At 50.7% G+C, this 15,925-nt stretch overlaps 1 protein-coding gene across 4 annotated transcripts; it reads right to left on the minus strand.

Annotated features, from left to right (window-relative positions):
* On the minus strand, nucleotides 2,845–10,580 carry OSR2 (odd-skipped related transciption factor 2). Of its 4 annotated transcripts, none has more exons than XM_021089058.1 (4): nucleotides 7,380–10,164; nucleotides 5,367–6,139; nucleotides 4,215–4,314; nucleotides 2,845–3,437 (listed from the first exon to the last, which is right to left on the minus strand). In XM_021089058.1, exons 2-4 carry the CDS (start codon nucleotides 6,020–6,022, stop codon nucleotides 3,255–3,257), a joined length of 939 nt encoding a protein of 312 aa, XP_020944717.1. In that variant the 5' UTR covers nucleotides 6,023–6,139; nucleotides 7,380–10,164; the 3' UTR covers nucleotides 2,845–3,254. The 4 variants fall into 4 exon arrangements, with proteins under 4 accessions (XP_020944717.1, XP_020944718.1, XP_005655406.1 ...); XM_021089059.1 differs by lacking the exon at nucleotides 7,380–10,164 and adding an exon at nucleotides 6,797–7,361; XM_005655349.3 differs by lacking the exon at nucleotides 7,380–10,164 and adding an exon at nucleotides 10,193–10,580 and having other exon boundaries at nucleotides 2,850–3,355.

Here is a 15,925-nt window from a genome sequence, read left to right on the forward strand (position 1 = left end):
AAACCCCCAGTAGCTGTCTCTGACTTCCTCACTAGCAGTGGTTAGGCCCATTTGCCATTTAAGATTTTAGAGTTGTTTCTTTTCTAAATATTTAGCTGTCTCAGAGTCAAATTCTAGAAAGGTTCTTCATGTAAAAGAGGATATTTCTGGGTAAAATAACCATTTTAATCACTGTATTTATCAAGCACTAGAATACAATGACCTATACATTTCCATATTAGCATCAAGAGCACCTAATACATATTCATGAGTTTGTATTAGTGATTACAATGCAATTGATATTTAGAAATTATTTTTAAAATCCCACACGTAGATTATAAAATGAGACTCAAGTCACAGCTAAATACTTCACTGTTGTTGATGAAGCACTGTGGTTATGACTCGTGATATTTCCCACTCCTGGTCTCTGTCCAGAAGTATTGATTCATGAGCTGACTATGGAAGAGGGTGTAAGGAAAACACAAGCTAATCTAAAACTCAAATAATGACTCTCCTAAACCAAAGAAACAAAACCCCAGCAAATCAGTTTCACAAGCTATAAGATCTCATTTCCCTCATGATGTCTCACAACTTTGTCTCACGTAGGATTCATTTCCTGCCTACTTGACCACCCGAAGAAGAAGAAAACAAGACTCAGAACGTGGAGAGGAACCCACACTGTTCAAAAGTTCACCTCACATCACAAAGAATGTGGAAAGAGACTACTTGGAGGCCAGATCCTTTCTGAAGCTAGGTGGACATTGGGTTAAAAAGTCCAGATTGAGGGGGGCTGGTCATTTCAGCCCTGTTACAGATTTTTAAAAATTATCTAAGTGGCCACAATTCCAGAAGTGTCCCACTAGATATAGAAAGGCAGGAAACTGATCCTGAAAATCACTGGAAGCTAGCACAGGGCTTGGCACATGAAAAACATACCATAAACATTTGTTAAATTAATAACTACATAATGAATTATAAAGACATGTTGAACTTTTGAAACAGTGTGTCTATGAGAAGGGAACTGCTTTCTCTACCTTTGCCAGTTTTCCTCATTCACTTTGATTCCCATTTTTTCAATGAAGATAAATGGAGGGGAAGAGTATTCTGGTTCCAGCCATCTGTAGATCCCTGTGACAGTGACTTGAAGGGTACGGCTGAGCTTGATACAGAGCAAGGGTCATTCTTTGATTAGTCTATTGAACCCTGTGCTGTGGAACTATGGCTCTGGTAGTCAGTTGGGGTGGGTGGGGCAGCGAGACTGACTACATGGAAAAAGCCTGTAGGATTAGGGGAGCTCTAGGGACAGTCAATGTGTAACCCTACCCTAAAGTATTCAAATCTTCTGTGCCAAGGTGGGCAGGATCTTGAGGGCGTAGGGATAGGGAGGTCACTGAGTTAATTCTGTACAAACAAAAGAAAACAAACAACGGTTTCATTCCTCTAAATACCACACACACGTACCCCCCACACACACTCCATCCCCGCCCCCATCTCCACAGTGAAGCCTTCGGGTCCATCCTGAAATGCATTTGTGTGAGCATTTGACACACAGGCTTGCTGAGTGGGTATTTTGTGGGAGAGACCTGATAGCTCCTGAGAAGCAGAAGTGAATTCCAGCCAGCACCCCTGCAATCGGGGTAAGCTGTGAAGCTGGAACACATTTGGAAACCTCTTCCTAAGTTGTTCTGAACAAGGTACAGATGAGGAATTTTGAGTCTAGATCTCAAATGCCTACCTACTCTTCCAGAGAATTCTAAGGTGCAAACGTAGGACCCTTTGCCTTGTATCACCTTGAAGATGAAACATGCCATGCCCACGCAAAGACACAAATGAAAAACATCTGAGGATACCTCATTCACCCTGTTGCTCAGTATTAATGTTTGTGAGAACTGGGCCACTGGGCCACAGGTTCCTCTGATGTTGCCTCTTTAAGTGCAATTATTTCCCTTCCAGCCTCTGCAATTGTACTACCATTTTTGTCTGCATCCAAAGCCTTCCACTCAAATCCTACACAGGATTGTCATTCATTATACTAGAGTCATATTCCCCAGAAACCATTTAGGCAAGGATTGAAATGCCTCAGATGGTGATTACATATTTGCCATGAGCTCTATACACAGAATAACCTGTACCTCTGGCATTTTCCCAGGGACAAAAGGCCAACCAGTATGGAAACCTTGCTAGTGACCTCAGTTTGCTTTGCAGAGAAATCCGAACCTTCTAGAAGAAAAGCTCTCCACCCTTGGGAAAAAAATATTTTGTGCAAACATAGCTAAGTAGTTTCTCTTTTCTCCTCTTGCCCCCCAACTTTTGAAGGTCGTACCTGCCTGCATTCTTCTGCAGGAGGATTTTAGACTTTTCCCGCAAAGGTGGGGTAAAGTCTCTGTCTATAGAGCTAAATCATAATGTTCAAAGTCTAATGGTAGGAGAAGTTGCCCATCATAAACTACGACAATAGGTCAAGGACTTCTAAAAGTGAAGTGGTGAGAAGCTCTGGTTTTTTTCTTTCCCCTCATGCTTCTTCCCACCTTGTGCTTTTAAGCGGCTCAGCCACCGAAGTCGCTTGTTGATAATAGTGATTATTGTATTGCTTTTATCCGAAGTTATTAGAATAAACAAAAGGGTATAAAATCTCAGAGATACCAAGACTAATACCTTCAAAAAACCCCAAGGACAGTGCAGTTGACTGATGCCAAAGTGCCACAGCACAAAAGGGGAAAAGATGAAATTTCAGTGAGAGAATTGTGAAAAGTCTTATTTTTAAAACCTCGGGATAAAGACTTGCCTCCAGTATCGAATACTTAAGTGGCACGCCACTCTTCCAGGATCCAGAGGAAAAAACAGCAGTCCAATAGCAAGACACTTGTGCAGGAGTTGAAACAAACAAGAAAACGTTTTATTTTGAAAATACAGTCTTCGAAGAAAAATTTGACTTCCATTTTCCATATCTAGGTGCATCCAACAAGATACAAAAAACGGACGAAACAGAACGAAACAGAGACCCACGACATTATGTACAGAGCTCTAAAATGAGCTGTGAATATCTACAAGAAACTAGCATATGTTCTTTGTGAAAGGATGTACTTGTGTGGCTTCCTAGAGTTCTCAGTCCTCGGGAAGATGAGTTAAGCCCCCGGAGCTGCAGGTGTGGCTGCAGCCAGGGAAGAGCTGGGGTCAGTGAAGGGTTGGGGGTGGGAGGCGAGGAGGAGAGGTGTCTGGGGAGGGGAGCGGCGGCGGCGGCGGCGGCGGCGGCCCGGGACAGATCCGGGGCTTCTCTAGAAGTCCTGCCGCGGGGTGTGAGTCAGGCTGTGCCGCCGCAGATCACAGTTTCGCCTGAACACTTTGCCGCACTGCTCGCAGCTGTAGGGCTTGATGTCTGTATGGGTGAGAAGGTGAGTTTTCAGATTACTTCTCTGATTAAAGGTTCTTCCACATGTGGGACATTTGTGTGGAGATTCCTGTTCAGATGTGAAGCAAGCAAAGGATTAATCCTTCACACCACCACGGCACCCTTCTCAAAAGTTTGTCTTATCATCGGCATCACAAGCGTTAACAGAACGCGCGCAAGACAACAAAGAGGAGACTTGCAGGAACAAATCTGTGCTCCTGATCCTCCAACCACGAAAACACACGCACAGGCACACACAGGGGCCCGATTACACTGATAACTGCCGGTGGCCACTGCGGTGGGCTTTGTGATTTCCAGCTCTTTACATTTCATCACTGTGTCACAGGCAGGAAAGGGGAAAAGGAAAATCTCTAATCCTCTCTTAAGGAACGACATTCTCCCGGGGAATAACGCTCCTCTTTGGTGGAAAATTAAACTATTCCTCAATGTTCTGAAAACGGCAAATTACGAGGCCCCTGGGAGAGAGCGAGTATGGGATTTCACTATGCCTCCATTATCAAAATTACCTTGATTTCCTCCCAAACACGAGAAGCTTTAAATGCAGGGCAGATCAGGTGAAAAAGATAATAATTCTAAAATTAGGATTTAGAATAATGAGAGTGGCCTGTTTTTTTTTTTTTAAAGAAAAACACATAAATGTTTGGTGTTAAATAAAATTAATTTCATGGATGGACAAAGTCAAGAGCACGGCTTTCCCCACCTAGAAAGCTAATCTAAATAGAGCCTTTTATGAGAAAGACCCTGCCATTGAACACTTTTGCAGAGCAAAAATGATAAAACAGAACCAACCTCTGTTTTTAAATAAGAAAAAAAAAAAAAAACTTACCTGCATATGTAAAGTTTTGTGAACTGCTAGAGTTCTAGACTGACAAAATCCTTTCCCACACTCCTGACATTTGAAGGGTTTTTCTTTGGAATGGATATACCTGAAAATCAATATAAGGTTTCACTGAAATGGCTTTACCACTGTCATGAGGGTTTTCTTTTGGCAATTACTTTAAACGAAGTCGTGAGAAAAAAAAAAAGAAAGAAACAGGATTTCCATTATTTATGTTTTTACATTTTTCCCCCTCTGTGTAATTCTGTTTATGGTTAACCTCAACTAACAGACTCTTCAAAACATTCACCGGACACCGGCTTTATCTACACTTGATCGCCCTCTCTGGCGTATTCTGGAGCTCGAAATCCTGCGGAATGAGCTCTTCTTGGCTACCACGGTTTTCTCTGGGATTTGAACCAGTCAAATCCAGGATGTAAGGCTAGGGGGAGTTTAGGGGTCCTGATTTTATCGAACCCCTCAAAAGCCACAGAGGATCAGCTTGGGGGAACAACCGCAAGTAAAAGTCGGGGAGAAGATGCCCTCTGCTTTCCCCTGGGAAGTGCTTACTGGATGAAAACACATTATTATAGTATTTCTTCAATTGCCTTTTATTAATTCAGAGTTGAAGGTGTGACGGGAATGTGGGGAGCTATTTCTTAATTCAGTGATCTCAAGACCCCTGAAAATAAGTTGGAAAGAGAGGTCTCTGTGGCGGGCTCTGGGGTGCAGCTGGAGGCGAGTCAGGGAAGGGAGGGAACCCAGAGAAGGTGGCCAAGTAGATTTCCAGAAATAGTCCTATGGCAGCCAGGACCGGCACCTACCACGAACGTCTTTGAGGTCCCGTGGCTCTACCGGCCCCACCCTCTAAGGCCGATCTGGTGGAAACTGGAAGACTGACCCCAGGATCAAGGCCAACTCAATAGCTTTTAACTACTTAAGAATGGGGATGGACCTCCAGCCTCCAAAACGATAATGCAGCAGGAGTCTGCTAAGGAAAAGGTAACTGGTAGGGGTTGGTTGCAGCTGGCTGGGGAAGGCTTCTGGGAATATATTCTAGGTCAGAGGGGATTTTAGTGACACTTGGAATGTCTATCAGGACTCCATATTCTGGATTAAAGTGCCCTTCCCTCCCCAGGCCAACCTCCTTCCCCACCTTACCTGTGATCCCGCAAATGATCTTGCCTCCGGAAAGCCTTATGGCATATGTCACACGTGTATGGCCTCTCATCCGTGTGGGTCCTCTCGTGGATGAGCAAATTGTAGGATTTGGTAAAGTGTCTGCCGCAAAACTTGCAGATAAACTCTTTTTTCGTTTTGGAGGGCAACCTCCCTCGGGAGGGCTTTCTGTCCGGAGTCAATTTACTGAGGCCCGAGATGGGGCTACCCAGCCCCGGGCTCAGCTTGGTCAGGTCTCCTATCTTAGGGGGGTCCTCTTGCGTAGCGGCCACAGCCAAGTTGGCGAAGTCAAACCGAGGCCGGTCTTTGTGCAGAGCTGGGAGGACGTGGGCAATGGCTCCCTGCTTGGGGTGGAAGAGGTGGGTGGTAAAGGGCAGAGCCGGGAAGGGGAAGCGCGCGTCCACGAGGCCCTGCGCCGCCGCCATCTCGGTGATGGTGGAGCGGGTGATCTCGTGCATGTTGGGGTACCCCAGGGTCCAGTGGTTCATGTGCATGGTCTGCACGGCGCTGAGACCGTACAGGCCCTGCAGGTGGTCCACCGCAGCGGGGAAGGTGTTCACGGCCTGCAGGAAGGAGTAATTGGTGAGCTGCAGCGATGGGTGGAGCGGGATGGGCGCCGGCAGGGCCTTGCTCCCCATTTTCCGGGGTGTTGGGGGCCGGAGGTAGCCACCTCTCTTTTCCAGGATTCAGAAGCGGCGGGCGTGGGGCTCCGGTGAAAACCCAGAAGGACAACAGCACAGCACGCAGAGAAAACCCTAAAAATGGCAGGGAGAGAGAGGGAAAGTCGTGACTATTATCCAAGGCTGCTCTGTCGGCCCTTTGACGCAACGTAAGTTACCGCACTTTCCAAGTCCTCCTCCCCACCCTACTCCAGGGCCCCCTAAAAGGGTGATGAGAGAACCTCGGAGTGCCTGCCCAGCGACTCTGCACCTAGCTGGAGCTCAGCCCCGGGGCCAGGGTGTCAGGTGGGACAGAAGTGGTCCCCCAGCGAGCAGGGCACCCGTGGGAAGATCTGATACCAGACACGCACTGATTCCAGGAACCAAAGACCCGGGCCAGGGGAGGAAAAAAGGTGGGCAGAGTCTCCAGCAGTCCAGCCCACCCACCTCCTACCCCGTCGGGCGAAGCCTGGTCATCCGTGGCACCCCTGCTACGCCAACACCCACAGGCCCGGGCTGAGCCTCTGTTGCCGCTGGGCCGCCGAGCTCCCGGGAGGAACGATGGCTTGTGAGTTGCACCCGGCTCGAGGGCCCGGCTAAGCCAGGCGGCTCCTAACGCTGCGCTAGGGCCGGGCAGCCTCGGTTCATGCACTCAGCCCGACCGCACTGGGGGTACCGGAGCGCAGCCGAGAGCGCTTTGCGCTCCAGGGGCTGCAGGGTTCTCGGAGGGGCCCCGCCTCGCCCGGCGCTGACCTCAGAGGTTTTCTTTTTCCTTCCTCTGCCTCAGTCCCATTTATCAGCGGTGACGGGCCACAGGGAAGAAAAGTGACACCTCGGGACCTGGTGGGGCCTGGAGTCGTCCCCTCCTCCTTCCCCGGGGCCATCTCCTCCCACCCCACCCCCCACTGAGATCCTTTCCAGAAGGTTCAGACCCAGTGGGGGGCGGTTGGAGAAGTCCCTGAGGCCGGAGACCCTTCTCCCAAACCGAGTGCTTCTCGACCTGGCACCAGCGGTTGCGCATACACCCGGCGGCCCCAGGAAAAGAGAGAGGAGAGAGGGCTCCCTGGGGAGGAAAAGGGAAGACGCAGCAGGGGAGCCACAACAGACTGGGCACGGTGGGGCTCTGCTGGCCCGGAGGGAGCTTGTTTGCTGGCCTGGAGGGAGCTTGTTTACCGGCCTGGAATTGAGTGCGACGTTGCTCCTGCCGCTGGGAAGCCCGCCCCGGCTCTGCGGCCTGGGCCTAAGCAGGCAGGGCTCAGGCACTTGCTTCTCCCTGCGCCCCCAATGGCAACGGGAAGGTCTGCTTTCAGAGCCAGTTCCCTGGGGGAAACCTCACCTGCTTTCAGGGTAGGCCCACCTTCGCCCACTGCCAGCCCCTTCTGGGCAGCGAGTTCTGCCAGCTTGGCGGGCCTGGGCCTGGCCTCCGAACATGGCTCCCCAGGTGCGGGACTCGCAGCTAAGCGCTTTCCCGGGAGAGGGGCAGGCAGGCCTATCGGAGCCATCAACAGTTACGCCTGGCTTCTGAACCCAGCAGGAAGGGGGGAGAGTTTGTCTAGACATCCCTCTACACCAGCCCTTTCTGGGCCTGAAACTTTCTTCTCTAGTGTGTTGTGAAGTGCTGCCTATGGCTCTATCGGAGCGCAGGCTTAGGGGGCTGCGCTAATGACACAGCGCTCTGCCAAGGCAGAATCTGGCTGCCTCCGTGAGGCCCACACCTTCCCTCCCTCCTCCTCTGTTTGGACCGGCTCGGAGACAGGGATTTATTAATGAACCGCTTCTGCCTGGTGGTATGCGGTGTGGGAATTGAGGCTGGGAGTTAATGAGAGGTGTGTAACAGTCAGAGGGTCTCAGTCAGACCATTCAACCGAAACTGTAAACCTCCATTAGTAATACAATTTCCCACCACAAATCACAATTCATTTTTGTTCAGGGGCAACCCTCAAACCCTCTCCTAGAGAGGCAGGAAAAGAGGATTCTACTAATAACATCCCTGATAGAATCTATCCAATTATTTCCTCTCCATGAAACATAATAAATTCACCTTTATTTCCTTCTTTCTGCATAAGGAGGATTTTTCTAGAGATTCAAATCATTATTTTTTTTCTCCGAGTGTTAAAAAGCCACTTCCCCCATGGAGAGGAAACCAAAATTATTATTTGGGTGTTTTCCCAGACTAGATTTCTTAGAAGTAAATACAGGAGGCAAAGTGCAATTCCCACCACATTCCCCGTGTATGTGTGTATGTACGTGTATGTAGGTGCCTGTGTGTGAGTGTGTGTGGTGGTTGTCGGTTGAAGGACTATCATGACTTGTGATTTTGATTCCAAGTGTACAAAGTGAACTCTGCCATAGAGGTTACATGTTAATTCTCCCAGCAGAAACTTGAATGCCATCTTCCTTCCCTTTTCATCAAATAGTTTATAACACAAAGATTAAGGCCTCTATTAGACTTCAGCTTCATGGTGGGACAAAAGTGCTATTTCATAGTATTATTCATTTTAATCTGCAGGACAAGTAGTGTCTTTATAGAAGAGCAAACTCTTCACAAACAGAACAACCTTAAATGTCCACCAACCTTTTTTTTTTTTTGCCATGAATAATTAGGGAGTTTACATTTCCACTCTCCTGCTGACTAGCTGGAAATATATGTCAAAGATATTTTAAGTCAATGCAGAGCTTTAAAGTACTTTCGTTTTGTCTAGAGCTGAGCATGTAGTTCTCACACTCTGTTTCAGGCAATAACAGTCTTCATCTGCTGTCACTTCTCCACCATCCCGTTTTGGACCATTGGTTACTTTTAATTTTGCAAGGAAAGAAACCTAAACCAATGAAAAGACATAAATATTTTGGTGGAACTTAGACTAGTTTCCTTTCATCAGTCTTCTTCACAGGAATTTCCAGACATGGTCAGAAGTTTTGTAAAATTTAGTTCACTGGCTGTCAACAAGTGAGAGGTGTACATACTAATTTCAGTTCAGTGAAGCTTTCAAAACACTGGCGACAGAAAGGTAGTGGTAATTTGATAAGAAGTCTCGCTGTTTGGTAATGTGTTATTACACCGAATTATCTAAAAATAATATACGGTCAGAGGTCATCTGCTAAAACCTGTGTGTTGGAGTCTGAGAGAAATGACTGATGGATCCACAGGCTCACTGAACTTCAGCTCAAGCCACAACAGATGTTTACAAAATCAGAGAGCTAGACTCCAATTGGATCTAAGGAGGTCATTTTTTAAAAAATTAAATTAAAATGGACAGACTAGATCAGGTGAACAGAGAGAAACAGCTTCGAAGTTCCTGCCCCTTCGCTGCGCCTCTGCCTTCCCAAGGAGTTAATTAAATTAAGATGCCTTCCGCATAATCTGGGTTCTGTTTCTCTCTGCTCCCTCGCTCCCCCCTGCGTGAGTAATTTTCTTGTTCTGCTCAGGACTGCAGTTTGTTTAACAGAGAAAGTGGCTGTCTGTTTCGCCCTGGGAAACGCCAGTCCTCTTTTGTTCCCTCCTAACAGGTAGAAAGACAGAGCCAGCGCTCCCTCCAACAAACACCTTTTTCCCCCCTTCTTCCTACAAAGGCAACTCTTTTCTCTGTTGCCATGTCTCAAGAATCCAAGCGTTTAAACCCCAGGGGAATTTGCCTTCTGTCCCCTTCTCCAGGGCTGGAGGGATGAGAGGAAAATCAAAAGGCCAATACGAGGTTAGAGAATTACCTAGGATTCAACTACTACTTTCCTCTTGAAACGCTCTGGCTAGGCAGACACTCTATGTCCCGGCCGGTCCGCGCTGCCGCGGCCGCCTCGGGACGGGAGGACCAGGAATCCCACAGTAGGGTTAGGAAAAATATGAGGTTGTGGCGTTTTATCTCAACGTACGTAGATCAGCTTTTATAAGAAGCCTTCCTGAATGCTTAGATTAAATGTCACACGCACCCTAAAAACAGCTCACGAAAGCGTGTGTGGCGTGTTAGCTGGGAGCGGCGTGCCTGGGATCCGATAAAGTGAAAAATACAACGCCCTGGAGTGCATGCATACGATTTCTTTTCAAAACGTCTGAACTCGCGGCACACCAGACCGAGAATCTGAGCGCCCCCTTACACCCCCTGCAGCTTCCCTCCTTTAGGGCAGCTGCAGCCGGTTCCCAGAACAGACACTCACCTCTAGCAGAAAGGTCCGCCTGGGGAGCACCACTCAGACCTGGTCCAGAGAGTGAGGCACACAGCTTGGAAAGGTCATTGGGTCCACGCCTGACAAACTTCTTTTTCCGCGCGGAGTCCAGGGAGCTGCGGACATGATCTGGAGGACGACGAGCAGCTCAAACCAGAGCGGATCCTCTGAGTCGCCTTGGTCAGAGTCTGTAGACGCAGAATGTGTAAAGACCCGGGGTGGTTGGAGTTCGCACTTAGCGCTAGCCCAGAACCTCGCGCCTCTGCGATCCTCTCGCCGCCGACTCCGGGTAAGGTCGGAGCCTGCAGCCTCGCAGGGCCATCACCCTCCAGCAGCGAGCGTACGGAGCTCTGTCCCCGCCCGCGTCCCTCCCCAAGCTGCTCGCGGCGGGCTGAGTCGGGCTTTAGTAGCGGCCCCGCCTCCCCTTCGGGCGGGCGTCCCGCAGCCGCGCCGGGCCCCCTGCGCCCAGGCTCCGCCTCCGCGCCGGGCGCCCGCTAATGGTCCACTCTGTTTACTTGTGTTTGGATAGCAACTGAATCTTAAAGGCACAGACAGGTTTGCTCGAGGTTTCCCTGTTACATGGCCAAGGTGACTCAGTTCAAAGCTCACACACAAACACAACGCCCACCCTCTTCCTTCTCGGTGCCACTTTTCCTAATAATGTTGGAAACAGAACAACTGGCCTTCTGCCTCCCAAAGACCCCGCAGAGAAGCCCAAAGTGCATTTTGCAGTTTTACTTGGCGCGCTCGCCGCGTTAATTTCCACGTCTAATCACGTTTAACATAACCATCTTCTTCGTAGGTAAAAATCAATCACTTCTAGATTGTATTCGCCAGCATACATCACCCTTCCCCTAATTTTAAATACAGTTGTGTACATACTTTTGGTCAATTACGACTGTATGTATAGTCTGCTTTCGTCTGTTGTTTTCAAAACGAAGTTTGTTTATAGAGGTGACAATTGACTAATTTCGTAATTACTGCAAAGACAATGTAGAATATCCCAGGAGAATTTTTTTCCCAATATTTAAGCTTTAATCAGCCAATGTACATTTCACAAGCAGTTAGCTAACTTGGTTAAAGGGGTGGGCATCTGCAACCCATTGACAAACAATAAAGAATTCATCTGGAATAGGGGAAAAGCAATCATTTAAAAATATTTAGGAAAATACTATTCTAGCTTTTCAAACGTGTGCATCTCCATTCCTAGCAAAGACAGGGTTCATTGTTCATTCGCCAGGAAACTTAATCGAATTTGAAGTGTAGTGATACATTTTTCAGGTTCTTCTAAAGGTTCGGTCCCGTGTGAGTGTAACTGCAGAACGCACTTCAGCTACTCTGGAAATAGGGGGACCAAGTGACAGAAAGAGGATGACATACTCTCATCTTAAAAAGCCTGTGTCCAGATGAGATCTTCGTGAGCAGCACTGAGTAAAATGCCCTTCGTCCCAGACGAGTTCTCCAAAGGCGGTTTGCGTTAGCCCCCTGCAAGTCTGAGCTTGGAGGGGCGCAGGTCTTCGAGCCAAGCGGATGTACACAGTTCAGAGGTGGTCCGCCAGAATATGGTTTTGGATGTGCTGCTCCTAAGCACAATTAAAATAATCTCAATCGTGCGGGGAAGGGGACAAATATAAGCAGAAGCCTAAAAAACTGCCAAAAGGTCAAACAGTGACTGGGAAGCCAGGCAGAAGCTACAGGATATTATTTTATTAAGATAAAATCCCTTCCATTTTATTTATGCAGAGGTGGATAGAATTTTTCGTTCCTTTGGTAAAACATAATTCAGAGATAGCAGATCTTTTTTTTTTTTTTCTTTCCAATTTCAAATTTGCTAAGGTTAAAAACTGAGGTTGGAACGGAGACCCGAGCGTTGAATATCCTTCAGTATTTAACTGCTTCAAAATAGATTTGAGGAACAGTGCGGAAGAAGCGGAATGCCTGAGTTCAGGACTTTAAAAAAAAAAAAAAAAGTTTTTCCCTAATGGATTCTATAGGGGTGCTTTCATTTTAGCGCTCAGTCCTGAGCCCTAGCTATGGGGATGCCTGTGGTCCCTTCTCTCTAACCGCCTCATTCCTTCCGCAGCTTTTCTCAATTTGGAAGATTTGGAGGGAACTTTCTCTTCTTTCAGACCCCCAGGACAAGACTCCCGGGGTGGTGTTCCACGCTTCATATTTCCTTGTCTGTAAGTAGAGGTAACCCCCCAGAGGTAGGCTTCACACCTTCCCACAGAGTGTGACTGTGAGTGTGTGTGTGTGTGTGCGCGCGCGCGCGCGCGCGGAACTCCCTGCTTTTATCCCGGGCTGAAAAGAATTTCCAAATAACCACGAGCTGCGCCCTCTTTCCGCAAATCTCCTGAACCCAGGTTTTTCCTTAAACGTGTTTACTTCGCCCACCCCAGCCTCCGAAGTTCCACAATGGAGTCTGGGCCATGCTGGCCCAAGCGCTGCAGCCACTTTAAGGTAGGGAGGAGTTGGCGAGCTTTCCGGGTAGTGGGAGAAACCTCGTGGCGGGGTAGCGCCTCAGCAGCCTCCAGGCCTGGCCACCACGATGGGCAGGTGCGCGCCTCACGCGGAAAGCGAGCCGGAGGAGGCTGAACGCTGCGCCGCACCACTCTCAGGGCTCTCTCGGGCCACCTCTGCGCCCACCTGGGGCCCAGTCCTTGAGTCTCAACTCCGTGATCAGGGCAAGCCCCCTGGCCCCGCACGCTCCGTGGCGCACGCTCCGTGGGGACCTACCCAGAAGCAGCCTCCTCCGCCGGACTCTCCGGGCGACCTCGCAGGGCAAGGAAGATAGGCCCGCGGCGAGTTGTGGGGTAACCAGTGCGCGGAGCGTAGAGTCCCGGAGCCTACCGCAGCCCAGCTGCGCGCAGGGGGCTGCGTCTCTGCGCCGCCGCCCCACTTCCCCTGCGCCCTCCTGGAGCTGCACTGCGCATTTAGTCCGACGTTTCCGCCGACTGGTCAGCTGCTGTCCTCACGGCTCTGGGCTTTCGACACCAAGGACGCTTCCAGGGAAATGGCTAACAGACTGACGAGGGGAGCGCAAACAGTTGCAGCCCTAACCCGAACTGCCCCCGGAGGACCGAATGCTGGCTGGAGAGAGGAGCGCGGAGGAGTGGAAGGAGGAGGGGGCCCCTTCATTCCTCCTTCTCCCTCCTCCTCCCCCGACCAGCCCACCCAGGTAGCTCTGCCTGTTAAGCAGCGAACAGGTGTCAGACACACACTTCCCTGGGGTTGACCCCGAGCCTCTCCCACTGTGACCTACGCACTGAGGACATGCTAAAAACTTTTGCCCTGAATGAGACATGTTATGGATATCCCATCTTTTTCTCAGAGTCTCAGCTGCCATTACTTCTAAGGACTCGCCTCCTTTCTCTCCCGCTTTCCCTGCCTCTACTGGGCGGGGACCTTTTGCATTTGAACTTCCCGCACTGTTTGCCGCTTTTCGCTAGAGCCTCGCGGAATTGGGAGCCCAGCTCTCTCCGGACGAGTGCTCTCCAGTTCCCGAGTTGTGAGGAAGATCGCAAAAACTTAGAGGAGGGGTGCGGGCACTGGTCTCAGAAATGAGGGTATAGAAGCAGGAAACTAAGAATTTTATCTTTTAAAAAGTATGTTCAAAACCGCGCTTTACTAAGCGCGGGGGTCGGAAAGCGCGGCCGCGGGCGGGAGCTCAGCGGCCCGCGGGAAGAGCCGCAGCGCCCCCTGGAGGCACGAGCCAAGCACTACGTGGCGCGGGCGCCGGGGGCGGTCACTCAGGCGGCTGGCTCCGGGTATGAATGTCTGGCTGCCAACGGCACTGCCGGCGGCTGGGTTCCTTTCACCTCGACCTGGGCCCCTTGGCTGCGGTGGCAGAATCGTGTGCACGGCAGGGGCTTGTTGTCAGAGCCAGTAACCCGCTCTACCCCACCGCTGGGGCCTTTGTGAGCGTCCCTCGTCCTCTCCTGGGCAGTTTTTCTAAGACAGATTTTCGGACTCATGCCCAGGGCGGCTCCGACTTCCTCGGGGCAGGGGAAAGACACTAGTTCTGACCCTAGCTTAGGGGATCGCGGCGGTATGGTGCTGATCAGATTCTAGCAGATTCCAAGGCCTCGGATGTGGCCCCTTTGGGAGAGGCAAGAGAGCTTTCTCAGAGGACCTCATTTGGAAAGGCTCTCGCACTCCCTACGACTTTCCACTTATCTCACCCAGCATTTGAAGCCCTGTGGGGAATGGATTCCCTGGGTGGGCTGTGCTCTCCTTAAACCTGAGAGCGGGAACACGCGCGCCGCGAGGAGAGCGAGTACCGCGGGAGCCGTCCCAGGCCTGGGAGCCTGAGGACCACCCGTCTCCAGCCGTCCGATCCCGGGACCCAGCCAGCTCCAGAGTAGGGACGGGCCGTAGAGCCTCCGGGGCCTGAGGCCGGCCGAGCCTCCTGGGCTCTTCCTCGCGGGCGGTGGGAGGGGGTGGGGAAGGAGAGCGTGTTGGGCCCAGTGGCGCCTTGCCTGTGCCTGTGCCTCTCGGCCAGCTTCATGCCGAAGGAGGCTTCGGCGGGCGCCCTTCTTGCTACCTGGTTATGCGGCACCGAGTAGCCGGAAAAGAGGAGCTACCTGTGGAGGTTGAAAAACCCAGTTAGAGGGTTAGCTAAGAGGCCAAAGCCAGGCTGGGCACGCTTGCGAGCAGACCTTCCCGTGAGCCCTGGTCCGGTCGGAGTTTGCTTTCCCGGGGGAGGTCGTCGGCCGCCCCTGCAGCAAGGCCAACTGCACAGGCCGCCGGCTATCCGTCAGCCCCTCGTGAGCATGAGGTTGGTCCCGCGCCTTCACGCCGCCCGGGATCACAAGGGGTTTCTGGGTCGAGGCTGCAGCAGCCGCGGCCGAGCTCCGGCACATGCTGGGCTCGGGCTCCCAGGATGCGCGGGAACACAACGCGCTTTCGCCTCCAGAACCTTCAGGACACGGACCTATCGCGGTTTGCCTCGCCAGAGAGAGCCGGGTCAATCCCTATGCTCCCGGGTCAAAGGACAGCTTCCAATTCAGGGTGTTTCCTAACGGAGCCCAAAGGTGTCCGTGACCGGGAAGACCGGGTTTACAAATTTCTGCAGCCGAAGGCAAGACCCAGGCGCCACTCAACGGTGAGACCCCCTTGCTGATGGCGCCCCTCTGGGGGAGCTTCACCCAGGCAGCGTGGGACTGACCCAGCCCTTGCGCTCCAAAAGATTATCTTCAGAAAAGACTAGGGCAGAGTCTGCAAATCTATTTTGATTGGCTTTTCACTTAAAAAAAAAAAAAAAAAGCTACTTGCGAACTCTTAACCACTGGGAAAATTCTAACGAAAATATTGATTTTCAATAGGCTCCCTTTCCTCCGCAGCTGTGCGCTGGCCGGAGCTGAGCAGCTCTGCTCTCTGTTTTCTGGGATCTGTTTTAAAGATGCTGGACCTTGGATTGCCTTGAGGTTTGCATTTATAGCTGCAGAAGTTCGTTGTCTGGGGCTCTGGCATCGGTCCAGAGTTAGCCAACAGTCGTATTAAAGTGTGGTCCAATAGCATCAGCTCCTTCTGGAACTTGTTAGAAATGCAGATTCCCTGGCCCCACTTACTGAGTCAGACCCTCTAGGAGTGGGGACCGGCAATGTTTTCGAACAAGCTCTTCAGGTGACTCTGATGCACGCTGAAGTTTGAGAACTACTGACCTAGATCAAATTGACTTTTAGGGGGCAGTCGCGATTTGGCTTTCTGGCTCTCTCCCTCCCT

Source organism: Sus scrofa, chromosome 4, assembly GCF_000003025.6.
Source record: "Sus scrofa isolate TJ Tabasco breed Duroc chromosome 4, Sscrofa11.1, whole genome shotgun sequence".
Taxonomy (NCBI): Eukaryota; Metazoa; Chordata; class Mammalia; order Artiodactyla; family Suidae; genus Sus; species Sus scrofa.